At 39.7% G+C, this 27,266-nt stretch overlaps 1 protein-coding gene across 1 annotated transcript; it reads right to left on the reverse strand.

Moving 5' to 3' along the window:
• Positions 1-90: 90 nt before the first annotated feature.
• Positions 91-26,534, reverse strand: uvssa (UV-stimulated scaffold protein A). The gene is made up of 15 exons (XM_053630831.1): positions 26,393-26,534; positions 24,375-24,490; positions 24,107-24,285; positions 23,600-23,930; positions 21,130-21,250; positions 20,626-20,967; positions 19,225-19,334; positions 16,258-16,386; positions 7,054-7,159; positions 4,157-4,358; positions 3,737-3,877; positions 3,155-3,338; positions 2,958-3,069; positions 484-676; positions 91-308 (listed from the first exon to the last, which is right to left on the reverse strand). Exons 3-15 carry the CDS (start codon positions 24,214-24,216, stop codon positions 215-217), a joined length of 2,175 nt encoding a protein of 724 aa, XP_053486806.1. The 5' UTR covers positions 24,217-24,285; positions 24,375-24,490; positions 26,393-26,534; the 3' UTR covers positions 91-214.
• Positions 26,535-27,266: the final 732 nt, after the last annotated feature.

Genomic DNA, 27,266 nt, shown 5'->3' on the forward strand with positions numbered 1-27,266 from the left:
AATCACATACCAACAGCATCATTTTACAGTAAAATATTAAAAAGGTCTCCAAAATCATATATGACATTATTACAGCACAATACAAAGAAATGTTTAAATATTATTTAATTTCACATTTTTAGAAATAAAACCATGAACATTAGCTTTTTTTTTTTTTTTTACACTTCGGTCAAGCTGAGATCACAGTTTTGAGGACAGGAGAATATCTTGCATCTTATTTTAACGCGTAGTTAAACTGGTTGGCGAATTTCTCATGCTTCCTCGTGTCCATCTTGTTCATCACCGCCGCTATTCGTTTCATGGAGCTCCTGCAAAGACACAGGTTTAGCTTTTAAATATGGTTCACTATGGTATTCAGAGAACAACAAATTCTACAATATATTCTACTGATTTATATCAAGTACATAAGTTGCTATTTTTCCCCATAGAATATATCAAATAAAGTCATCTTATATCAGAGAAGCTGAAAAGTTAATTGCTTACTTATTAAAGACCTTCTTTTCTAGCCTTGAGCGAGAAGTATTGGCGGTTTGCTTCAGGTCTGTGAGGTTGGGATGCTTCCTTTTCTTTCCCTTTCCTTTCCCAGCCTTTTTGCCTTTTCCGTAAGTTTTAGAAGAGCCCAGATCTTCACCCGTAGCTGCTTCAATCTCCCTCATGAGCTCTGGGTCTCGCCAGTCTGAGCAGAAAAAAAGAGGTTATTAATATAGTATTCACTAATATCAAACAAAACATAACAATTATCCAAATAAAAGCAATTTTATTTATTAGGACTAATTAACTTCACATTGCAGTGGTACACAAAATGACAAATTTTCTCGTTACAGCCATTTTGTTTGTTTGTTTGTTTGTTTACATTTTAGGGATACAGACCCTATCTTAATAAATCTTAATGCTCTAGTGCATTAAAATAATTTTTTTTTTTTTTAATAAAAAAAAACAAAAAACAGAAGTATTTAAATCTATACTTTAGAAAATATACATTTTTGGCTGACCTTAGATTCATAAATATAAAAGCTATTAAAAAAAAATAATTTTAGTGTTGTTTTTGTTGTTAGGGCTATCCAGGTCTACGGAGGTGGAAACCCTACTACCCAAATGTTCTTGTGAAGATGAGAGAAGAGGCCTCTTATTAAGTTAAGCTGGTGACTGAAGTGCAGCAGGGCCGACTGCTCTGTCAACAGTTCATGTCTGCTCCAGCTGTGTTAGGAAGCCTAGGGCCCCCCACACACACATGCGCACACGCGCGCACACACACATGAATTAAGCAGGTGACAGCTGCAGTCATTTCATCCCAAGTGCTGCTTCTATCCCACACACCAGAATAGCTGTACGAGAACGCGCCTTGTCATCTTATTTTCTTTGAAAAGTGCATAAGACTAGGACGTGTATGGCAATTTATTAGATGAGAGAGGGGGAAAAAAAATGTCAGCATTCGTACCAGATCAATAACCAAACAGTCTCCTCATCACTTGCCAGTAAATACATTCCATGGCCCAGTATCCAGGAAAAGTCACAAAACATATTTAAAAAAATATATATTTTTATTTATTTACTTGTGCATAAACCCCAATAGGTTTTTTTTTTTTTGGTGCAAGACATTTCTTCTGGGAAAAGTGATACTGGGTGTTCATAGCATGCACCAGATAAGCCAAGCAATGAGAAACTGTAAATCAGACAAACGCTCAGTCATCACATAATCCACATCATCTTTTCTTCCTCGGAATAAACTGATCCATTACATCTTCCTAATATGTCTAACTCTTACCACTGGCTCTGAAGTACATGCAACCTCATATGACCAAATATATATATACACATATACATACATACATACACACACACACACGTATGTATATGTATATATATATATTTGGTCATATGAGGTTGTGAGAAATGGAGTAAGTACAATAAAAATCAAGGTTTCTACATTTATTTTTTTTTTGTACAAAAACAGTTCGAAACTGTTCAACGATTATATTTAATTGTGTTTCAGAAAAAAAAACCCTCATTTGCTGTGAATAAAACAACAGCATACGGGTCTGAAGGTGGTCATTTCGAGGCGCTGAAGCAGAAATCAATGGCCCAGTAGGGAAGCTGTTGGTCGGTAAAGGAACTGATGGACCTCCATTGGCGCCGCAAGCTCACTGGCATCGCATGAGAGCGGGTGGGGGTGCCTCTGTGGTTACCCTAACGACTGGTGTGGAGATGGGCAGTGGGCATGATGGAGTTGGGGTGCAGGATCGATAGCGTACTTAGTTACAAAAGATGCTATTTCACAAGCCAGTGGTCAGCGGGCATCAGAAGTCAGCTGTCTCAGATACCTGTTTGTTAACAAGTCAGTGCGGTCAGAGAAAAGCGCATCCGACGCTCCAGTGACAGCACGGAGCCGACGCTTAATTGGCTTTTAGCGCCCAGCTCAGCCGAAGAGAAATAGAGAGAGTGTCTGCTGGGGAGAAAGAGGGGCAGAGCGAGATGCGGCCTATCCTATTATCAGGGTATTGATGATGACTGGGATTTCATCAGTTCATCTTTTCCAGGAGTGGCCCTCCTCTTCAATGCTCCGTGATTTGTCTTTTATCTACTCAATGCATGCCATGAGGAAGGAGTGGAGGTAATGGGTGTTTAGGATTTGGCCTGGTTACAGGAGGATTTGAAGACACCGGAACAGTGGCCTACTCCAAACTCAATTGCTTTTACCGGGTTAAAAAAGCACATCGGCTCTCTCAGACTCAGAGTCAATAAAACATTCTTTGAGCCAAAGTAATAATTTTTGAAAACTTGGCAAAAAAAAAATAAATCACACATTTCTCAAAAAGGCCCATGCTTATTTGCTTACAATGCTAAGTTTTCCCAAGGCAAGAACTACTATATTACAGCCAGCTGTCATCTCAGGACTGACAGAAATACACTTTTTTAAAATCAGTCAAGCGAATTTAAATATAAAGTCTAAGTCCTACCTGGCTGCTCCTCTCTGCGTTTATACTCTTCCTTCTCCAGACGAGCTGCATCCTCTGGATTAACTGGCCTCCCGATCTCATCCCGAGGAATTATTAACCCATGGAACGGACACTTGAAAACAAAACATCACAACTTGCTCCGATTGCCTGGAAAAATACTATTTACAATGCATCAGAAAGCCATGTCTCATTCTTACCTTGACTCTGTCCTGGCGTTCACACAATGAGCCGTTAGGCAGCGGGGCTTTGCACTTGTGCTCTACAGGTTGGAAACGTCCAGCAAAGGTAATGTACCTGGACTTCATCTGTGCAGACAGCTCTTCGTTCTCAACCTCCTCCTCCACTTCGTGAGGCACCCAGAACTGGTGCTGGGAGATGTTCCTGAGAACCAGACGAGGATTTCACTCTCACACAGAGTACACAGAGTAATACCAAAGTTTCTAAAGGAACCATCTGTCGTGTCATTTTTCTACCTGATGCTCTTGTACAGTGGTTATATAAAACTATAAAACGCACAGGGTTTTGAATGAGTTTGAACAGACGACAACACTGCTCTCTAGTGGCTACCAGACATGACATAAACCTGAATTTCTCTCTGAAACTATAACATTTCCTAAAGAAGTAGATTACTGTTACTAATCTAAGGGCGTTAAAAAACTAATTTATGAACTGCCTGAGTTACATAAATTCATCATTCTTCATTTGCTCAATTTCATTCAGAATTTCAGTATTCTCCAAGCTTTGCTGTAGGTGATCATAAGGACGAGTTGCCGCTGTACTTGATGATCTTGCCAGCTGTGGGTTGCTCCTCTCCCCAGTAGTAGAGGTCCAGACCAAATGAAACAACAGGAGCTTTCTCCTTCTCCTCCGTCTGTTCACCGCTGCAGCTCGTGGCGGGTTCAGGAGAGCCTCCAGACACACTGAAGAACCACAAAGTGATAAAGGATGAGGGAGATTCTCTGAGAACTGTTGCATATTATAAACATGTCCGTTAATCTTTCAAAAGGTTAATGAAACTGTAAATTGTATTAAGCAAAATTTAAACCTTTAAATGAATTAATTCTCAGTTTTATTTCATAAATCAAGTACGTGCGATAAAATACCAAAAATCAATTCCATATGGAGTCCAATCTGCAATTAACGGCATTTCTAGGAATGTTTGACGTTTTGATCTCGACTCGTCTCATTTCCTTGATTACCTTGTACATGTTGCCGTGGCCACTTTCTCTTTTAGGATACGCAGCGTGGCAGCTGCACATGTAGGGTCCAGCTCTTCTTCATATCTCCTGCTCTTAAGCCGGCTGAGAGTTGAGGGCATGGGTGGAGCTATAGGTCTCTCCACTGGCTTTGATGGCTTTAGTTCAGCCACAGAGGTGGATGGAGAAGATATCGGATCAAGACCTGTGAGAATTAAATCAGAAACCCCCCCGCCCGCGGTGAGCTCTTGATATGTGCATCAAACATTCCCGACGTGGTGTTATTATTTTCCAGCTGAACCTTATTGTACAACATCATATGAAAGATCCGATAATCTACACTTCTACAGCAGATACGGAACTGGGTTTTTTTTACCGTTCTAAAACAGAAAATAAAGAAAAGATTTAGCCATATTTTAGTGAACTATAGCTGAGAGAAATCCTACGACCTTTAACCTGGTGCTCACATCACTACGTGCACTTCAGCAACACTGCTGAAATATGTCTCCTGGGTGGGCGGGGGGGGGGGGGGGGGGTTCTAGCAGGGCATGTGGAGGATTAAGCTGAGGTTAAGAGTGACACCGAGATCCAAGACTGACTCCAAACCTTGCACACTTCCACAAATCTTAGAAGTGAGGCCGAATTAGAACTTTAAAGGGTGGTGGAAATCTCTTAAGGGTCTGATTAGGGAACACCTGACCAGTGCATCATAAAGCACGCATGCAAAGCCCGCAACTTCAAAACCTCATCAGAGGCATCAGTGTGTATCCAGACCCTGCTGACTATTACAAGACTTCTAAATGTGTCCAAGAATGTGTTCACTGATATGATGAGCGTAGCTTTCAGTGCAGGAAGTGCACACAATGCACCAGTCGAAACTGCCTAGAAGTATTCTTGTGTGTAGAGCACACACTGTGGGCAAGGGTCAAAACAAAATGTTTAGCAAAGGTCTTCATTTTTCCGGAGCCTGATCCCTGGGGCATACAGTTAATCCGGGCTTACTGACTCTCTACGACTTATGGCATCATAGCCAGTCTCCGGTCCACGCGATCATGAAATTCGACTAAATCCTTTCTTTTTCTGTTCAAATTGACCAAAATGGTAGCTATTTGTCTGAAGCAATAAAGTTGCAGGTGTTAAAGAGATAAATCAATAAGAGGAAATAGAGAGGCCCAGCAGTAGACACAGAGTGGTGCTGCCAATGGTGGCATTATTGATTTTCCTGAGTTCAGCAGGCCTTGTAATTAAAATGTAAATTTGAGAAAGAGATAACGTCCTGACAGAAAAGCTGGGATAAAGGGATAGATAAAAGATCGGCAGTGAAAGCAGCACAGAGAATGGAAGAGAGGTAAGGATTGAAACGCTTTCACAATAAAACAATAATTCTCTGGATTACAGGCACAGGCTGCTTCTGGACAGAGTTCAAGAAATCAGCTCATCTTAATGTTTAAAAATAAATACCTCTAAAATATTCTCGAATACAAAATCCTAATATTAATACCCAGTGTTCACTTCCTGTAGCACATATATTCCTGCAAGCTGGTTCAGAGAAAACGGAGAGTTTCGTTCACGTGCTCAGAGCAGAATAAACCTGCCTGGGCTGTGTGTGCAGGAATAGACCCCCCCCCCCCCACATCCTGTGGTAAAGGCAGGTGGATGTTGTAAATTACAACACTGCGCTAATGGGAGCTCATTAACACCACTGCATTGTTAATTTGGCATGGCCGACACACTGATCATTACATACTTTACTAATCAAAGCAGCTTGGCTCCATGGAAATTACAGCCTAATGAGTCTTTAGTTAATACTCCTGGAGAGACAGTGGCCACGTTATGTAACAAATAATAGAATTATATCTCGCTACGCACGATTGCCGCAGGGCTCATCATATTTAATCACCATGAAGCATTATGAACAAATATTGACGACAAATCAGAACTACGTCAAATATACTGCTTTTACAAGCTCTGTATTCGTTATACGGTGGGTTCTTTAATGCCGGTTCATAGCATAAGGTATTTTCTCTTAGCCAAAGTGGCCATAAATTTCACACTGTACTTGATTTTATGTCAAATATTGTCTTTGGTGTCTTTGACCCCTGGCTTTGTGTGTGCAGCTTCTTGTCAATATGGTTGTCCTTGCCCAGATGGAGTCGTTTGCTTGTACAAATAGTCAGCTGTCAAAACAGATTTATACTGGTTGCCCCAGGTGATTCTAGGATTTAATTGATTTAAACCAGACGGAAAACAAATTCATTTAAAAAAAAAAACACACACACAAAAAAGAAACCACTGGAGTTTATTAAAAGGTGCTGTTAATTGCAATAAATGTGCCATTAAATGTCCGATTTAATAGTAAGTTGTAAAATGTAAAATAAATAAATAAACAAATAAATAAAAATGAAACCATTAATCCTTATTTTTATCCTTATTTGCTATACTCCTATTGTCAAAAATAACCATGGCCAAACTTCATACCCAACCTTGACCTTTAACTGCATCTTAGATTTGACCAAATATTACAAATGAGCAAAAGTTTGCTCAAAAGTAAACCTACTGAAAATTTAAGGTACCCATAATCTATAATACATTTTCATGGCGCCTACAAAGTACTTCTATACGTCACTGTGGATAAGGGTGCCTGCTAAACGCTGTAAATTTAAATCTACAAATAAATATAGGTTTTCAGAATAGAGGTTTCTGAAATAGTGGTTTAAAAACTGACCCTTCACCCAGCACCTTAATTGGCCTGGAGGCTGCTGTGACATCTTATTAGAGATTATTGGGCTTTTGGGTGTAGCGTTATGTCTTATTGATGTCTAATGAGTGAGTGAGAGTGAGTGAGTGTGTGTGTGTGTCTCGATGCAGAAGCTCTGGCATCTGCACCTGAACAAACTCACCGTACTCGGCCCGCAGATGCTCGGGGATATGTGGCTCATAACCCTCCTTCTCCGGCACCTCTTCAAAATCATCGTCATCATCGTCGTCCTCCTCTCCAGCCTTTAACTAGCATGGAAAGACAGCGAGACAAGGATTACAATGGGTGTCAATCAACACACCTATGAATTTTTTTTTTTTTTTTTTTTAAACACACAAAAAAAAACCCCAGCTAAATATTTCTGTGCTACACAAATGAAGGATTTACCTTCCATGCAGCATAATGCCACAAAGACAAAGATGTTTGTACACACTTAATACATGGAACACTCATCTCTCTGGTTAACACTCAAACCGGATTGACTATGGCTTCAGGGTATTCCAGAGATTTACAGCACCATGAACAGCAAACTATACAGTAACATCAGACCTCTTTACATTTTAATTCCAGCATGTAATAGAATTTCCAGTTGACCACATCCAATTTTTTCCCCCTAGTGGTAGCCCATCTGATGTTGTTCCGTCTAATTGTGGTTACATAACACAGTGTTCACGTTAAGCAAATTTCAAGCCGTCTCTTGGAATGTAAAGGGAATAAACAGACCTCTTTCAAACCTAACTAGCAATTGGTAAAATTATCAAGACACACCATGGGTCAGAAAATACACCACCTCGGAACAGGCAGCTGAAGACAAGAGCTACACAAATCTGTCCTCAAAATCCAAACTGTGTGTTAAGACAGCACGAGGACGAAGGGGGGAGGGAGGGGGGGAGAGAGAAATTGAACAAAGAGATTGACAGATATGTAGGTAATATTGGGTTATCTTAGCTAGCCCAGGTGGAGGTGTACCTGATAACAGCTCTGTGCAGGCTGCTGAGAAAGAAAAGAGCTCACTGGGTGATACGAGAGTTCTCACCTCTCAGTCTGAGCTCTGTGTTCGAATCATGCAATCACTTTAAGGAGCTCAACCCCAACACCAGGCACCAGATAAGGCCATCTAAGAGGTGCTCTGAAGCAGATCCGGGTTGTAAGGCTCTGGCTGATGTAAGCCTTTGTTAGAAACGGGTTAAAGCTTCTAGGAAGTTGGCGACAATGTCATAGTTCTCCATACCATTGGTTTCCGAGATATTTAAAACAGATTAAATACCTCACAAACTCAAGCTTATTTGAACATGATAAATATGGTGAAGAATGCTATACTCCTGGCCAGCTTGTGTGGGATGAAAGCCATTTATATTAATCCGTCACATTTTCCTGACAACGCAAATATATTTCCAAGTAATGTATTCTGCAGAACATTTGACATTTCGTAAACCGCTTGTATTGCTGTGAATTTGAAATCTAGATGCATCGATATGCTCGATGAAGCATGACCGAAGAAAGAAGGAAGGAAAACACGCAGCGATATTGTGCCCAATATTCACAAAGAATAGTAAACACAACGATACAAAAACCTTTAAACAACATATGGCTGTGTAACATTTTAAATAAACGTTAACTAATTGCCATACTTACATTTTTAACCGTCCTCAAGGACCAGAAGCTCGATTTTTTTGCCGATTCTATTGTTTTATTTTTATCAACTCGGGCTATACAAATCCTTTTAAAATCCTCTTGTCTTCCATTATCATGGGAAAAGTAGTAGACAGAGTTCTAAACAAGATCATCATACATCTACTGTATATAAACATAGCAATGTTTAAAAGAACTCAAAAATCCATGGTTTAAAATAGCCATTACGTTCTCAGAAATTGAAGAGGTCCAGGTTTGATCCATATGTGAAGGATGTAAAAGATTTTTTTCAGGGATTGTCTCTCTTACCCTAAACTTCTCCTGGGAAGACTTCACCAAATATTATTTCTAGGGATGCCTATAGTTTTGAAATGACTTTTTTTTCTTTTCTTTTTTTTTTTATACAGAAAAAAGAACTGCACTTCTTAAATACTCTTTATGTGTCGTTTAGATTAAACCATACACCTTTCCAACATGTTTATCGTGGAAATATTACTGCATGTTTTAGTCATTTTTGCTCATTTTCATGAAGGGTGGCAATAATTCTGGACCTGATTGTATCCAGTGCTTCTAAACTGTAATTCATATGCCTGCTTGAGACAAATGGTGGCTTGCTTCTGCTTTAAGGTGGCAGGTGAGCTTCTGTGTCTTTACCTCTCCTGCCTGGAGCGTGCACGTGCCCATCCATCATGCCGCCTGTAAGTTTGGTTATCACTCGAACACTAATCAAAAGAGAAAACCGTCACCGCAGCTGACCTGTGGAACCTCCCAATTATGCTCTTCAGGAATGACAGGAGCGCTTAACTTCCCCAAGCATAAATGACCGCCATCAATCTACGCAGAATAACAATGAGCTGCCAACCTGCAAATTATTATTTTTTTTAGCTATAGAAAATCCCCGGGCTGGAATTTATGAAAGGTGAAAAGCAACCCAAGGCTCTCTTATCCCCCCCACCCCGCACCACCACCTTTCCCTTCCCTTCGTCTCCTCCGCTCCGCTCAGCACAACAGACCGTGAGCTCGGGGAGGCAGTGCGTCGGCGCTAAACAGAATTTATGCCTTTTAATTTACTCAAAAGGTGCTTAACCGTTCCCTGCGCTACAATGCATAACAGAATGCCAGTTTTTAAATATGGGGGTCGTTTTCATAAAACAGTATACATAATATGTGTGCCCTTCCCTTTTGAGGGCATTGCATGAGATGCGGTTCCCAAGCACGCTTTTCCCCCCATTTATTCTGCTTAATTGCCTCCATGATTACCTCCATATCAGGCACTAAAGGGTGATCAAAGTGCGCTTTGCCTATTCCTTTTTATTTCTCTGCTTTCTTTTTTTATTTTGTTTTTCATTACCGCAGGCAGGCAGTGTTGACAATTGCAGATTAAGGTATAAACTGTCTTTGAATGAGGTCTCAATTACTTGTGCTGGTGGCATTGGGTGAGTGAGGCATGCAGTACACAGTGATAGCTGTTCTTTTACTGGAGCTGTGCAAGAAAACACGTCCTTACCTGAACACCCAGCTATACTTATTCAGTACTATGGTTTAAATGTTATACGTCGTAATGAGACGGTAAATAATGTGAAGTAAAGGCATAAACTGAATAATTCCTGTGCAGGAGGATTAGAGAACAGCAGAGTTCGCAGATTCCTGATCTTGTCATTACCTGAAAAGTTTAATCAGGTTAAAGTGGTGGAGTTTGTGGGGGGCGAGGGGGGGGGGTGGTGGAAGAAAATCCAATATACTCTCATGGGACATTACAGAGTTATGATAATTATCATAATTATCTAATAACTGATCATTTTTAAATGAGTGTTTAGAATAGGTTTTTTTATTTACCAAAATGTTTTTTTTTTAATTCATAAAAATTAATTAAATCCAAAAAAATTGTGTTTCCTTTTTTTTTTTTTTTTTTTTTTAAAAAAAATGAGCTGCCTAAATAAACATAAATATTAGTGGCTCTGCAGAAATCAGGAACATTCTCTGTTCTTCCACCAATACTACACTCCCCCATCTTACACAACAAAACTACTACTAAAAGTAAATATCCATCCTAAATTAGAACTAAAAGAAAGAAGAAGAAAAAAGCCTGAACGCCTTAAAGCGTTATTTCAATCTGTAGCAGTGTTTTTGATTTCCTTCCAGCCAGCAAAAGCAGAAAAGGAGATTACAGTTTTGTTTATAAGTGCGGTCTTCTTCACTCCGAAGCACTTTTTTTTTCCCCCACGTATTGATGGATTAAAAAGTTGTGGAACAAGATTACCAGCACAGTTGAAATTCTTAGCCAGCCAACGTTATTTTATTTTTAATTCACTTTAATTTTGCCATGATAACATCTGCACTGCCAGCTCATGATGGCAGCACTGTAAGTCTTCCGCTGGAGACCGGGTGCTTCAGAGAATCGCTCTCTGTATGGTGGCTTTTTTTGCTGACAAAGACCAGGCTAACATATGGAGTCCAGCTTTTAGTGTCCCCTTTGCATTTAAAAACAGACAATTTGTTTGGCTGCCCCTATAACTTTTATGGAATAAAAGATCTTCTTTTCCTTTCTCTTCCCCCTTTTTCCCCCCCACCTTCAGTTTTCTGGATAAAAATGCCTCTGTGTTAAAGAATATGCTCACACCTACAAACACTTTTCTTATAATGAAACTCTGTTTTTCTGAACTATAAACCATATTGATGTGCAATTTAATGTACTTGTATAGAACTGGGATGGAAATATAAATATAAATATATATATATATATATATATATATATATATATATATATATATATATATATATATATATATACACATACATACACACACACACACACACAATATAACGCTTTAAATATGAGGATATCTGCTAATAATAAATGTATTTTTTTTTTTTTTTAAGTACTTCAGGTGCGTCGTTATTTTTATTTTATTTGAATGTCATTTTATTTTAAGGTGTTTAAAAAATATTCTAAACTACAGTACTGTTATCTCTGATTTAAAAAAAAAAATCTTAGCATTTTCAGTGGACATGTAAATAACACCGAAACTATAGCACAATGTTACGAGTACAACAATTTCAGATACTGATGTATCATTATACTACCGTACTTCACTAAGCAAAATCCCACAGTTCAGCGCAACATAAAAAGATCAGTTTTAAAAGTTTAGAAAATGTCCTTGAAAGCTTTTTTTTTATTATTTTAAAAAAAAAAAAAAAAAAAAACCTTCAAAGCATTTTAAGAAATCAATTAAATAAAATGTTTAATGGAAAAGTGAGATGTTATCTCAGTAGCCTTCCAAGCGTTAACTGAATGACCATATTAGAATAAAAGTGAATATTAAACAGTACAGGTGCTGGAAATAGACCGTTTAAAGACATTTGCAGTGAACTCTATTGATTGTGCGGTGGCTGTGTCAACCTCCATCTCCTTGGCAGGAAGAAGGGCAGATAATGAGGTTCCGGTTAAATATCCACCACTTATGAGGAAAAACACATTCCAGCAGGGCTAAAGCACTCTCCGTGCCCTCCAATATATTTTGTATGGTCTAATTAACCCTGTAAGCAATCTCAATTACTATGGGCCCAGGGAAGCAGTGGCTGTGCGCACTCCTTTAAGCAAGTCTGTTATCCTTTTAGAAAAAGATCCAAGGAGGCAGGCTCGGACAACTGAACTCTCGACTTCGCTTGTCTTTGGCCAAGTTTGATGGCTCTGCATTTAAAAACCCATTCAATCTTATAAACCAAAAATTAAATGTACTCAGCTGTGATGGTCCTCCGTGCATCTGCTATTTATATGCTAATTTCCTCTCTTACAGGGAAGGTCTTGCAAATGATTACAGCAAACCAATAACTCAGGTGTATGGACTGGCAGACTCGCCGGCTACTGAATGGAATGAAATGCTCCGAGGCTCACAAAAAGCGCACCGGGCCACCCCAAAACGGAGAACCTTGTGAAGTCGCCCACTATTGTCTCTGGAGATAATTTAACGTTCCTTTGCCACAAAGCGGCTCTTCAAGACAGCGCTCGCTTTAAGAGTATACGACTTTGCATACGTTATACTAGTAAAATGCAGAAGCCTATTTTGAGATGCATGTTCTTGTATGTGGGGATTGTCTGCCTTTAATCGAAATAACCCCGGTGCAGTACCTTGGGAATACAAAGAGAGAGAGAGAGAGAGAGAGAGAAAGAGAGAGAGAGCAAGAGAGAGAGAGAGAGAAACATTGATACACAGATGTATGAAAATGGTATGCTTCTGGTTAAATTGTATTAATGTTTTCAAATGTGTTTTTGCGGCGTTTAAATGAAACGAAAATACTTGGATGAGGATTAAAAACGCCATCTACTGCTTTTAACTGTCGAGCGAAGGTTAAATAGTGATTAAAAGGTAAGCAAAAAGTGATGTTGGTATGATGGTTGCTGAAAATGTGTGTGATGTAGATAAACAGCACTTGATGGATGGAGGTCTCTTAATTTACCACAATTTAATGGGCCCTCTCAGAGCCTCCTGCCACCTCTGGATTGCGGTAAATGAGACCTCAAAGCCTCTAGAAACCCTAACAGTTTTCCCCTGGGGTTAAATTCAGGCAAGCTATGCATCTGACAAGGAAGTGTACTACAACAAGGGCATTTACTGCCAGCAAAGAATTAAAGAGACTGTAAACAATACACTGAGAAATGAAAAAATGTAAAGAAATGTTTGTTTGAGGATTTAAAGACAAAAAAAAAAAAAAGAAGCTAAACAACAGAGTTCTGTACGATAACCCAGCCTGGACCCAAAATGTAATCATGTGTACTTGATAGCCAAGCCCTTTGCTTACATCCAACTTAATAAGGTATTATACTTCTGCAAGTACTGCAAAACACATTGTAAAGAATCCCTGATAGGTTTGGAATGAAGAAAGAAACTTAGATAGACATGGTTTATCTTACATTTGCCAATGGCGTGGGGAATAAAACGCATTGCGACCCATCAATTATCGCTCTTCCGCACCATCCGGATAAGATGCCTTATCGGTGTAAACAATGCAGTATTCCCCCTGGCCGAATGGTAAATGTGCACCTCTTTTGGGAAGTTGAAAAGGTGGCTGCTCTACAAATTCAGCGTGCTTAACACAAAAACCCCTGTGACTAATAATGAAATGGAGGGTGTGCGATCACAGCACAGCAGAATGTACTGTAAGAGTGACAATTCAGTGACAACGAGAGATATACAGTTGCAATCAAAATAATTCAACCGCGATTGCAAATCAGGTTTATCGTCAAAATTTACAGACTTTCAGCTGTTTGCGATGAACAAATCAAACAAAAGCAATTGAAATAGTTCAACACAGCGAATGCTTCAAGTGGTTTCTCCAAATTCAACTGAAAATGCAACTTATAATGGATTTCTCCAGTTTCAAAATGATTCAACCCCTGAATAGAATCCCTCACAACAGCACAAATATGCAAAACAGGTGTTGTCTCAAGCACACCTGATGCAACTAATCAAGGGCTTCATTAGTTGCATCAGGTGTGCTAGAGCTGGAACACATGAAATACCTGAACTGGCTAGGGGTTTGTTGAGTGTACACTACCTGGACGGGGCAGAAAAAGGAAGCCGTCAACGGCTGCAAGCAGATTCCTGAGAAGGCAGGTTGTGAAAAACCCTCGAGTGACTCCAAAAGACCTGCAGCAAGACTTTGTGGCAACAGGCACTGAGGTTTCAGTGAGCACAGTAAACTCAGAAGGGTTCCATGCCAGAACTCCGAGACGTTCACCACTACTGACCCAAAAGCACAGGAAAAGTCGCCTCAAAATCATATAAATAAGCCACAGAAGTTTTGGGATTCTGTTCTGTGGTGCGATGAAACAAAACTGGAACTTTTCGGCACTATGGATCAGCGGTATGTCTGGAGGAAGAAGAATGATGAAAGAGCACTCTGTCCACAGTCATGCATGGTGGTGGCTCGGCAATGCTCTAGGGCTGCTTTGCATCTTCTGGCACTGGAAACCTGCAGCGTGTGGAAGGCAAGATGGATTCATTGAAGTATCAGGAAACGTCATGCTGTCTGTGAGGAAGCTGAAGCTTGGGCGTCATTGGACCTTCCAACAGGACAATGATCCCAAGCATACCTCAAATTCCACCAAGGCCTGGTTGCAGAAGAAGTCCTGGAAGATTCTACAGGGCCATCACAGTCACCTGACTTGCACGCCATAGAAAATCTCTAGTGGGATTTGAAGAAGGCGGTTGCAGCACGCAAACCCAAGAATATTACTGAACTGGATGCCATTGCTCATGAGGAATGGGCCAAGATTCTTCAGGAACGCTACCAGAAGCTGGTGTCTTGCTATGCATCTCATTTTCCGCAGGTCATAACAGCAAAAGGTTGCTCTACTAAGTACTAAAGAAGCTCGCCATGAAGGGGTTGAATAATTTTGAAACTGGAGAAATCATTATAAGTTGCATTTTCAGTTGAATTTGGAAAAACCACTTGAAGCATTCGCTGTGTTGAACTATTTCAATTGCTTTTGTTTGATTTGCTCATAGGAAACTTTTGAAAATAAACCTGATTTGCAATGGAGGTTGAATAATTTTCATTGCAACTGTATATGTATTAAATTATTACGTTTATTTACTTCTTTAATTTTATGTCACTGTCAACACAATACATTTTTCAAATCCTCACCGTCAAGCCCTGATTATTTGAAATTTAAAATCACCACTGACATTTGCTATGCTACTAATCACACAAATAAGCATAAAAAAAGCAAAGGACCAAGTCAGTTTAATTTTCATCCATTTCATTTTACCAAGCTGAAAAAAAGAAAACAAGAAATTTCCATCCCATGTCGGGGCCACGATAAGGCGAATAAAGTAATAGAATCCTTTTAAGGGTAAAAAGGAAAAACTAATTATGATAAAGGACTTTAAGTTGTTGCTTTATCACAAAGCTTTGGCTTTTTGCATTGGAAATGGCCGCTGACAGTGATAAACCGTTACAGGGTGCAGTAAGGCGCTTTGTCACTGTCACTTGCCTGCGTTCACTCTCGCTAGCGCGCTCCTTTTTGCTCAGTTAAAGGCAGATATCATGTGTCATAATGATGTGTCTCCTTGCTGCTAGGTGTGTCCCATTCGGCCCTGCAGCGCGCCGATCTCCATTAACAGCCCAGCCTCCTGCCTCACTCGGTGAGCTAATCTCAGGTCTGATGCATTGTGCTTCAGCAATATAGTCAGCACTTTGCAAACGTTCAGTGTTCAATTTGTTCATTGCTGTGGCACTTTAGTGGGGATTTTCAGTCATTATTTTGAAGATATAACTGTGCTCGGAATTATAGATAAACGGAAATGTCTTTGAATGTGACTTCTAGTGAAATGTGACACATCCAGCATCTACAACATTTCTGCATTTCCTCAATCAATGAGCTAAAATGGTTTGGAGGGACAGTAAAATTCAGATTCGGAATCTTCTGTGCCAACTATGTGAATGTATTTATCAAGATTTACACTAGAATTACAATTTTTTTCTTTTTTTTTTTTTTTTTTTTTAAAGTTAGCTTTTCATTGCATAACTCCACCTGAATACCACCTTAAAGCATCAGTCTCATGTGTTGTGAAATGGCGCCCTCTCTTGGCGAAGTCATGGAAACCAAAACAATTACACTAAGGCAGGTTTAGGTGGCTTGTCTAGCGTACGTGAAAAAGAGCACTAGGCCTTTTGCATAACGAGGGAAGAAAACCGTAAAGCAACTCACCACTCTTCTCTGCCTTGCTTTGTAGACTATATGAAGCTCATCATGTTTCCTCAAAACCATCTCGAGAGATTTTTTTAGGTCCGTGGCTCGCCTCATCAGCTGCTCCTCCACACCAACTTTTGTAAAAACCTGGAAATCAATCCCAATTCAAATTATATAGAGAATTAGGGTACGTGTGTAACCTTTTAAAGACTGGGTTATAAAGAAGAAAACAAGGACATACAGTTGTAGGCAAAAGTTTAGGCACCCCTCATCAAATTACATCTTTTGCTGAAGTCAACAAAACTTCTGCAGCAAGCTATTGAAATTTTATTTATTTATTTTTGAAAATCTGCAAATGTTAATGCAGTTACTTTAGATTTGAACTTTAAAACTTAAAAAAATAGCACAAAATTTTTTTCATTATGGCTTGTGCAAAAGTTTGGAGACCCTATGAAATCAGTATACAGCTTGCAAACAGTTTTTGCAGACAATTAGAAGTCTTTCTATTCTTGTTAATGGATTTTCAACAATTATTCTTTGTAGAACACGTCTACACCTGAGATATTCTTGGGCTGTCCTGCATGCACAGCATGTTTAATATCTATCCACAGATTTTCAACGATGTTCAAGTCAGGGGAATGAGAGGCCCATTCCAAAATCTTCAGCCTGTGTTTCTTGAAGTAGTTCGTGGTGGATTTTGACGTTTGGGATAATTGTCCTGTTGTAGACGCAGATCTCTTTTCAGCTTCGGTTTCTTCCAGAGTTTGCTGATATTTCGTCAGTCCCTCCAGGATTTCGCGATTTGAGAAATGAACGCAAAATCAAGAAAACTCAACAATATTCGGAGGAGCTTGCGATTTTTCAAAATTACTGCAGGTTTTCCTCAGGTTTGGGCCGAGACGCATCATGTGACGTCATCACGACGCGCATTCAGCCAATGCCCTCTTCAATTCACGTGCATCGAACATGAGTACAGCTAAATGGTCTCATTTACCAACAAACATCACATCAATTGCAAAACAATTTAGGAAATACCATTGAGAAGAGCTGTATTTGATCTGAAACAATATTTATATAGGTGGAACGTTTCAAAGTAACATCCACATGAATGCCAGGACCTGAGGATTCCCAGCAGAATATTGCCCAGAGCATAACACCGCCTTCGCCGACTTGCCTTCTTCCCATAGTGCCATCTCTTCCCCATATAAGCGACACACATGCACCCGGCCGTCCACCTGATGTGAAAGAAAACTAATTCATTAGACCAAGCTGCCTTCTTCCATTTCTCCATTGTCCAGTTCTGATGCTCACGTGCCCATTGTAGGAGCTTTCGGCGGTGGACAGGGGAGCCTTGGGCGCCCATGACCTTGCCCCTCTTGGACCACTTTTGCTAGGTACTAACCACTGCATACCAGTAACACCCCACAAGACCTGCTGTTTTAGAAATTCTCTCTCCCAGTCGTCTAGCCATTACAATTTGGCCCTTGTAAAAGTGGTTCAGATCCGTACGCTTGCCCAGTTTTCCTGCTTCCAACACATCAATTTCGAGAACTGACTGTTCATTTACTGCCTAATTCATCCCACCCCTTAACAGGTGTCATTGTAACAAGAAAAGCAATGTTATTCACTTCACCTGTCCATGGTTTAAAGTTATGGCTGACTGGTGTATAACTTATGTTAAAGGGATAGTTCACCCAAAAATGAAAATTTTATCATCAATTACTCACCCTCATGTCCTTCCAAACCCGTAAGACTTTTGTTCATCTTCAGAACACAAATGAAGACGTTTTTAATGAAACCACTGGTGTCGCATGGATTACTTTTACGATGCCTTTGTGAACTTTTTAGAGCTTGAAAGTTTTGGTTACATGGACTGTAAAAGGAGGGACAAATCTCCTAGATTTCATTAAAAATGTCTTCATCTGCGTTCCGAAGATGAACGAAAGTCTTGCATCTTAGGGAGTTCTTCCTCGCCACCCTCGCCACCGGCTTGCTCAATCGGGATAAATTCACACATTTAAAATCTGTATCCCATGTTTATGTGTTTCTGTAAAGCTGCTTTGAGACAATGTCCACTGTAAAAAGAGCTATACAAATAAAATTGAACTGAATTGAATTATGGGTTTGGAACGACATGAGGGTGAGTAATTGATGACAGAGTTTTCATTTTTGGGTGAACTATCCCTTTAAAAGAATGGGTGTGAGGATGTACCGTGGCATGACTGTATTTGTAGCTACAAAATGGCCGTATTTTAGCTAGCTAGCTATCCAACGGTGCTACGGCACCTTGGTTGAAACACACGGCATTGCCCAAAACTCTAAAAGGTGTCTCAGTGACTCCTAATAAGAAAGATACACAGTATCTTTTAGACCCTATATAAATGACTGCCTCGTTGTTGACACTTGTGTGACAATGCTATACAGCCAATGGTAGTCCAGCAAAACTAGGCTTGCCTAGTCTTGTTTAAAAAGGTTTGCTGAAGAGGTTGTTGTTAACTTCTCTTTATTTCACAAATCAACAAAATATGTGATTTGGCCCAAACTTTTGCATACAACTATACACAGAGCTGCCAGTTTATCCTATAAACCTACCATGTAGATGCATTTTGTAGATATAGATTACTGATTGTAGCCCATTTGCTTCTTAACAAATTGTTTGTTGGTCAATCCCGCTCTAACTTGTCAGTGGAAACACTCTATGCACACACTCTATGCTTCTACCATTTTAATGTTACTGCTGCGCTGAGAATATCCCGGCATTCAATTAATACCTGCTCAGCGGTGGTCCTGTTGTGCTCAGTGTCCATTGATGGACGAAGTAAAGGGGTGCTATATGGTAAATTTATCCAAAAAAGTGAGATGTATACCTGCTAATCTGGTAATTCTATGTAAAGAGACATTCAAATGAAAAGACAAATGCTACTAGTATGACTTCCTGAGTTTATTTGATTCTAGGTAATAAAAATCAAGGCTATGTAGGATTACCTGAATCCAGGATTGGATGGCAGGGAGGTATCTACTACTGAGGAGTCTGTGCAGATCTCTCATGGTGTTCACTACTGCTTCATTCTCCTCAGTCTCTTTCACATTCAAATCTGTGAATAAGGATTCGTTCTTAACAAGACCATTTCTGATATATGACAACAGAGTCCATTCATCAATAGGATTGGACGTCATTAGAATACAGACTGACCGTATATGATTTTAGAGCAACACTTTTTTTAACCCAAGCCAGAGCTGTGTCAATAGCAATGTACCAAACTACAACAACCACATATTTTATTGTGCACTCAATTAAACAATCCAAAACAACTGGAAAACAACTGGTCTTTCATCAGCAATATTCAAAAAAACATCTGTCCAGTCCCTGAGGCAGTGAAGCAACCCGAAACCATAACATTTCTACCACTGTGCTTCACAGATGGTATGAGGTGCTTCTCCTGAAAAGCTGTCTTTGGTCGGTGCCAGACATGTCTGTTGTTACTCTATCTACTCTAACTCTATCTTTGATTCGTCTGTTGACAGCACATTATTCCAAAAGGCCTGATCTTCGCATGACTACAGAATTCATTAATTCAATATTTTACTAACATTGGGTCTCATTTTATCAGTCTTTTAGTAAAATTGTGTGTAAATGTTTGTGTAAGCCAAACCTGACTAAAACGTTTCGCAGGATTTCGAAAAGTTCAAAGCAACGTGAACAGTTGAGGACTGTCGGCCAGAATGCACCAACGAGCAGGTACGCTGTAAGTGACATAGAACTAGGGAGTATATGGCACATTGCAGCTTGAGACATACCAGATCGGTCACTTAGTTCTGGCTCGAATGAAGCGTTGCACAGCATTTAAAGAACATGCAGTGGAAACTGAACTGATATTCCCTTTATTCAGCAGCATTCTTAACTGAATTTCTTGTTTCATAGTTAATATGTCTTTAGTTAATGCCTTTAATAAGTATCGACACAAAATACTTATTACATTTGCGTGCATAGTTGAAATACATAAGCTATTTAAACTTGATGGAGTAATCTGTATATAAAAGTGCAGTAACTCATTGTGATTTATATGATTTCAAGCCTGTCAATCAAGGTTTACATTAGTCATTAAGGAGCATGAATAGGATACAAGCTTTTTTCCCCTGAAATAACAGGATTTTCATGAATATCTAATTTCTTGTAAATGCTCCTATGAACGATTTACGAATATTTCCTTGTGCAGTGGGATACCTAATAAATTGATCAAACTCTTTCAAATAAATCAGATTTTTTTGGTTGTTTGGACTGGGCTGTGACCTCAAATCTAAAAGCAATATTATGCCAGTCATACCTTTAAGAAAAAAAAAAAGCAGTAATCATAATAAACAATCAAAGACGGAAAGTCAACCAACCTGAGGACACCTTCAGATCTAGCCGATAGGTGTGGGACATCAGCCCAGAGCTGCGGATGAACACATCCTCGTCCACACCCTCCTCCGTGTCGCTCTCTGCACTGGAGTCCTCTTTTTCCTCGTCACCTTTAGTTGCCCCTGCCATCCTTCCACCCTCTTTGTTAAGGTCTTTGCTGCAGCAAGGCTGTTCATCACAGACATCCGTGTCCTGGAGACTAACTTCAGTGCTCGTCTCACTGACCGCTGTCAGTTCTTGGCTAAAAAAATTGAAAGTGTCTGGCATGATCAAGGTCATGCAGTTGTTCATCTCGGTCAGAGATTCCTCAATTTCGGAAGCCATTTCTAAGGGGAAAAGTCATTTTATGAATAGTGTGAAAAATGTTAACACGGCCATAGGAAAGACTCAGTCAGCATGAATAAACTGAGGTTTTTCATCTCATAATTACGTAAGTTACTTCTGCTTGAAGAACAGCTATACGAGCAAAACTGTAAAAACTAGTTTACCTTCCATCTCTTGCTTGGCCTTTTCAAGCTTTCCCTTATAAATTCGCTCCAGTCTTTGCTGTTTTTCCTCCCGTCTCCGTCGCTCAGCCAGTGTTCTTGCTTCAACATCCTGAAAGTCTACCTGGGGAAAATGAGGAGGGACACATGAAATAACAACAACCTGCAGTAATGGCACATGTATAGAAAATTTGACTGCCACCATATAAGAAAATAGGAGATGTGAAAATACACAGGCATGTGGAAAAAATAAGTACATCCCATGGACATTGTTGGCTTTTTTTTTTGTTTTGTTTTTTTTAACATATTTGGACAAGCAAACATTTGATCATCTTTGAAGCATTGCCTATTAATAAAGTTGATATATTTGAACAAAACCACAAGGAACATTAGCGTTTTCAATCATATATTCAACAGAAAGATCAACAGATTTGATATTCTTCTGTGGAAAAAGTAAGTACACCATTGGCCTCAGAAGCTAGTATTGCCCCGTTTAGCAGAAATAACTTCCTGTAGGTGTTTTGGATAAACGTCCAACAGGCTTGCTGGAATTTTTCACCTCTCTTCCATGCGATATTCTTTCAGTTACAAGATGTTTGAGGGTTTTCTTGCATGTACAGCCTGTTTCAAATCCCCCCCACAACATTTCAATAGGATTTAATCATGGCTTTGACTAGGCCTTTACATAACCCTCCATTTCTTCTTTTTGAGACATTCCTTGGTGGATTTGTTAGTGTGCTTAGGATCATTATCCTGTTGAAAGGTCCATTTCGGTTCAACTTTCGGACAGATGGCCTCACATTATCTTCAGGCACTCTTTGATATGATGCAGAAATCATAGTTGAATCAATGAATGCAAGCTGTCCAGTCCCGGAGGCAGCGAAGCAACCCCAAACCATAACATTTCCACCACCATGCTTCACAGTTGGTATGAGGTGCTTCTCCTGAAAAGCTCTCTTTGGTCTGCACAAAACATGTCTGCTGTTACTGTGGCCAAACAACTCTATCTTTCATTCATCTGTCCAGAGCACATTATTCCAAAAGGCCTGGTATTTGCATGACTACAGTTTGTCAATTAGCATATAGGCAAAGGCTTTTTTTGTGCAATCTCTTTCTGATTGTAGAAGCATGCTCTTTGACACCAACAGTTGCAAGACTTACTAGCAGAACTTGTGATGAAATGTTGGGGTGCTTGAAGACTTCTTTTTGAATCAAACGGGCTGAATTTGCTGGGACGGCCAGTCCTGGACAAATTGGCAGTCCTTTGAAATCTGCACCACTTGTAGATTATTCTCCTTACAGTGGAATGATGTGTTTCAAATCATTTGGTGATCTTTTGAAATCCCTTGCCATACTCAACCTTACAGAACTCTTTAGATCTTGGCATGATGACACCACACACCTCAATAACAAAGGGAACACCAGACACTAGATATGAGAGGGGTATAAATAAGACCGGTACCACCTGCACTCCCTAAACAGGTTCTAATCACTGGCACCCAATCTTCAACACCAGATTCTAAGTTTATGGATTTAAAGGTGTGATAAATGTAGGGTATACTTACTTCCCATGTGACTGATCTGTTTTTTGTTCATTTAAAACTATTGATATCGGCCGACATCACTCTGAATAATCGGTTATCGGTATCGGCGGAGAAATTTAGTATCAGTGCATCTCTAGTCCCATGTATATACCAAAAAATTTGCACTCCCAACATTAGTTTATACTAAACAAGTCTCTGCCTTGCTTCAGGGGATAGTCTCACCTGTATACTAAGAGACTGTCGTGTGCTTATCCCAGGACTCTTATTCACAACATCCTCATACCGAACATCCTTTGCTCATACTAACACACTTAATGTTTGCCTTTACTATTCTTCATCTGAAGTGTAATTATTTATCACTTCACTAACTGGTGTCAGGTAGAAAAAGCTAGGTTCCCTTTTCAGTTTGGTTTGTCTCAAGGTTTCTTTTACAGTTAAAAAAAACAAAACAAAAACAAAACCTTTTAACACTCAAAAGGACAAACTATGTAGTACCCACATAAAAATGCATAAATTCAAACATGAATATTGTGTTGTATTTATGAATGGTCCTTCGAAGTCTTTTGTAATTGTTACGGCCAAAAATGCTTGATTGCGATGCAATTTGCAGAGTTTTTATTGTGGAAAACTACTTGAATTGGCGAAATTGCAATTGCACTGACTTTCGTAGTGATGTTTGTTTGTTTGTAAATGAGACCTTTTAGCTGTACTCATGTTTGACACAGGTGAATCAAAGAGGGCTTTGGTTGAATGCGCCCAAATCTGAGGTAATTTTGAAAAATTGTAAGCTCCTTCGAACATTGCGGAGGTTCCTTGATTTTGCTTTGATTACTGCGATCGCAAAATCGCGAAATCCTGGAGGAACTGCTAAATAAGACTCTAGGGTAGGTAAACACAACGTTTATGTTTAAGCATCAGACATAATATACCTTTTTAACTTGCTTCAGAAAATGATAACCCAAAGCCAGCTTCTTGTAGGCTTCCCCATACGTGGTCTGCCAGGCCTGTACAGTCTGGATGGCTTGGGTCTTCAGCTTCCTGGCTACTTCTTTCGGGGGAGGCAACGGCTGCTCAACGTCTGTCTCTACCGTTAGCTCCAGGAACTCCTGCAGGTTAGTGACCAAGAGAGCTCTGAAGTGATGAGAACGGCTGAAAAGCTCAGCAGCCATTTGGAAGGCAGAGAAGCGAACCTCAGCGTGATCCTGATTTAGCTGGGTCATGACGAGGTGATAGAAGTGATCGATGTAGTCATTGGAAAGCCTGTATGGAGGAACGATAATTAAGGACAACGTTTAAGAAATGGCATCGCATATACAGTAGGCATCAGATAAACTTGGTACGAAAACTGGATTTGTTCAGTAAACCCTTTTCAATAAACCCAATGTTCATCAAACAAGCAACACCGCATGCAAGTCAGCCAGGAAAAACTTTCATACTTGCAAATCTTCTTCACTTCTTTCATTTTTGCTTGATTCAGCTGGGGTTCTCCAGAGGTAGTCAACTCCTCCACCAACTCGGACAGCTTATCCCGCATTTCTTGATCCATCCTTTTCTACCAAGTTGGTAAGAACCCCTGCTGTGAGCTCTTTCACACAGGAACCTAGAAGGATATTATCTAAATAAAGGCCGGGACAGTTAAACATAAGCCTGCAAGAACTCTCACACTAGTAATACAATTGCGAGCAGCTGTTCTTCTGAACCTACCAAGTTCATGTCAAAGGTTTTCCAACCTGCGACATTCTGTAACAGTCTAAAGGACACAGAAATCCGACAGCACCCTTTTGTGCAGAAACCGCTGCAAGTGCCCCAAGGAGCAGAACCTGCAACAGACAATACATTCAGTAGGCTCATTTTGATGCAGCTTACATGACTATGAGCTGCAATGGTCAATTAACCTCACAAAACCTCACTTAAGCTAGTGAGGAGTGCAGAATCTAAGATTTTAACTCTATACATGTCTATCAAATATTCACTGTCACCTTCTAGTACTGAGCACATAACAAATCATACATTTACTGAGCAATTCTCATCATTACAGTACGTCCATCATGACATGTAATCACAAACTTTTGAAAAATGGTCATCGACAATATCACCGTATAATAAACATGGCTAGTTTCCTTATTTAACTACCTAATTACTAATCCTTAAACCAGTGCTCACCAACCCTGTGCCTGGAGATCTAACTTCCTGAAGACTTCAGCTCCAACCATAATCGTGCCCACCTAATCAACTAATCACTGCCTTAAGAAGTTCTTGATCAACTAAAACAGGTGTGGTCGATTTTAGGAAATTAGATCTCAAGGGGGCGCACGGTGGCTTAGTGGTTAGCACGTTCGCCTCACACCTCCGGGGTTCGAGTCCCGCTGTGACCCTGTGTGTGCGGAGTTTGCATGTTCTCCCCGTGCTGTGGGGGTTTCCTCCGGGTACTCCGGTTTCCTCCCCCAGTCCAGAGACATGCATGGTAGGCTGATTGGCATGTCCAAAGTGTCTGTAGTGTATGAATGGGTGTGTGAATGTGTATGTGATTGTGCCCTGAGATGGATTGGCACCCTGTCCAGGGTGTACCCCGCCTTGTGCCCGATGCTCCCTGGGATAGGCTCCAGGTTTCCCCGTGACCCTGAAAAGGAGTAAGTGGTAGAAGATGGATGGATGGATGGATGGATGGATGGATGGATGGAAGAGGGTTGGTGACCACTCCCTTAGACACTAACAATGGTAGATTCAGAACTATATAATATATATAAACCACCTGTACTACAAAAACAAGTAGTACTGACTGAGTGGTCCTTCCTCAAAGCTTTTGTTTTTCTACACCAGTCATGAACGCTGTACGTTATCTGCCATATTATTCAGTCTTGGCGTTTCAATGTGCTCACGTGTAAATAAAAAATGTGTAAACATTAGATAAAAATACGGCTTGCCTACCTTTTTACAACACACAGTGTATTATCTTTAATTATTATTATCTCAATTTTAGTACAGCCACTTTATTCCTTTTACTACTAGTAAAAAAAATGTTTGGTAGTATTAATCGTCATTAGGAAACATAAACTAACTACACGAAATCGGTGTATATTTTGAAAATGGACATTCAGACTAGACGTCATTTGAGTCAAGTCCTGAATGAACAGGAAAGAAGTCATATTGCTCTCTTTGGTTGTTGTTTTTTTGTTGTTGTTGTTGGCAACAATGATGTTATGTTAAATGTACCAAATATTGTCCTGTCCAAATCGCTTTGGCCCGAGAAGAAGGGGGAAAAAAAAGAAATTCATACATCTCAACTCTAAAATTCAACAATGACTGGTCAGACATTAGTAGCTCTAATAGAGGCTCGGATTGTTTCTCATAGCATACAACTGTAAAAACTACCACACTACTCCTTTAACATTAAACATGAGTCCTGGTCTGATATGGACTACAGCATTTAGAGAAAAAAGCATTTAGAGAAAAAAGCATTTATTAAAAACTAATATAAAGAAACACAAGCTGCAGGACCAGCACATTAAACACACCAGGACGCAGGATGTTCATCTAAAGCATGAATATTAATTTTCATGTTAACAATACTTAAAAGATCTTCCAAGTATTCAAGTGTCAGACCCAACAACAAAAGGAACAATTACAGAAGGATCAGTGTGGATGGATGTTTTTGTTTACTCACAAAACCCCAAGAGTTATCATTTTGTAGTCATTTGGCTTTTGCTACAAGCACTGCTTACCGTGTAGAAGAGCCAGACTTATAACAGAGTCATAATTTCACAAGAGAAAACACTAAATATTTCTTTCAGGAGATAGGATGTAAAGGCTGGATATAGCGTCTGTTCCGGCTTCGATTTGTTACCGGAAGCGTGAAACTTGAAACAGGAAACAGGCAGCCGCGACTAAACAAAAATGGCGTCCTTCAAAATAAAAGGTCCCTGCTGGCGGAAATTAACTGACTAATTAAATAACTCTCTCTCTCTCTCTCTCTCTCTCTCTCTCTCTCTCTCTCTCTCACACACACACACACACACAATCCTTTCATAATGATATTGTATCTTTCTTCAGTTCCTTAAAATATACAATAATGCAGTGGAAAGATTTATGTTTTTATTTTGTATGTCTATGACACATTGTGGTAATATTTTTTAAATGTAAAATTTGCCAAGTCCCAACTGTCAAATAAATATTCTTCCCAATCTTATGTTAATTAGGTAATGCTCAATTTAGCATTTCTTGTCTTTGGCTGCAGTCAGTAAGGTGGAAGTGATTTTTTATTTTATTTTTTATCTTACATCATATGAAATAAACACCTGTATAAGAATCTACTCACAGAACCAACATTTACCTTAACATGGAAAAGACAAGAATGTGAACTGTCAGGAATAAAGTTGATCCACCAAACCATAACGCACCCGCCCCCGCCCCCCCCACACACACATTTACCCCCACCCCACCCCCAACAATATCCATTTTTTTAAATTATTATTATTATTATGTTGCGTACATGTACTCTTATATAGTTACATGTTGTGTTTTTTGATCACTCTTCAAGATAATAAGACAAAAAAAATAATCTTTCACGTTACAAACAGATAAAGCAAACAAAAAAAC

This window comes from Ictalurus furcatus, chromosome 8, assembly GCF_023375685.1.
Source record: "Ictalurus furcatus strain D&B chromosome 8, Billie_1.0, whole genome shotgun sequence".
NCBI classification, from domain to species: Eukaryota; Metazoa; Chordata; class Actinopteri; order Siluriformes; family Ictaluridae; genus Ictalurus; species Ictalurus furcatus.

What these genes read in the sequence shown, in the direction of transcription:
- uvssa (XM_053630831.1), bottom strand. Translation starts at nt 24,216, where the DNA reads ATGGATCAAGAAATGCGGGATAAGCTGTCCGAGTTGGTGGAGGAGTTG. An exon ending in GAAGTGAAGAAGATTTGCAA is followed by an intron (nt 23,931 to 24,106) that starts GTATGAAAGTTT and finishes TCCTCCATACAG; the next exon opens with GCTTTCCAATGACTACATCG. An exon ending in GCCACGGCAACATGTACAAG is followed by an intron (nt 3,878 to 4,156) that starts GTAATCAAGGAA and finishes GTGGTTCTTCAG; the next exon opens with TGTGTCTGGAGGCTCTCCTG.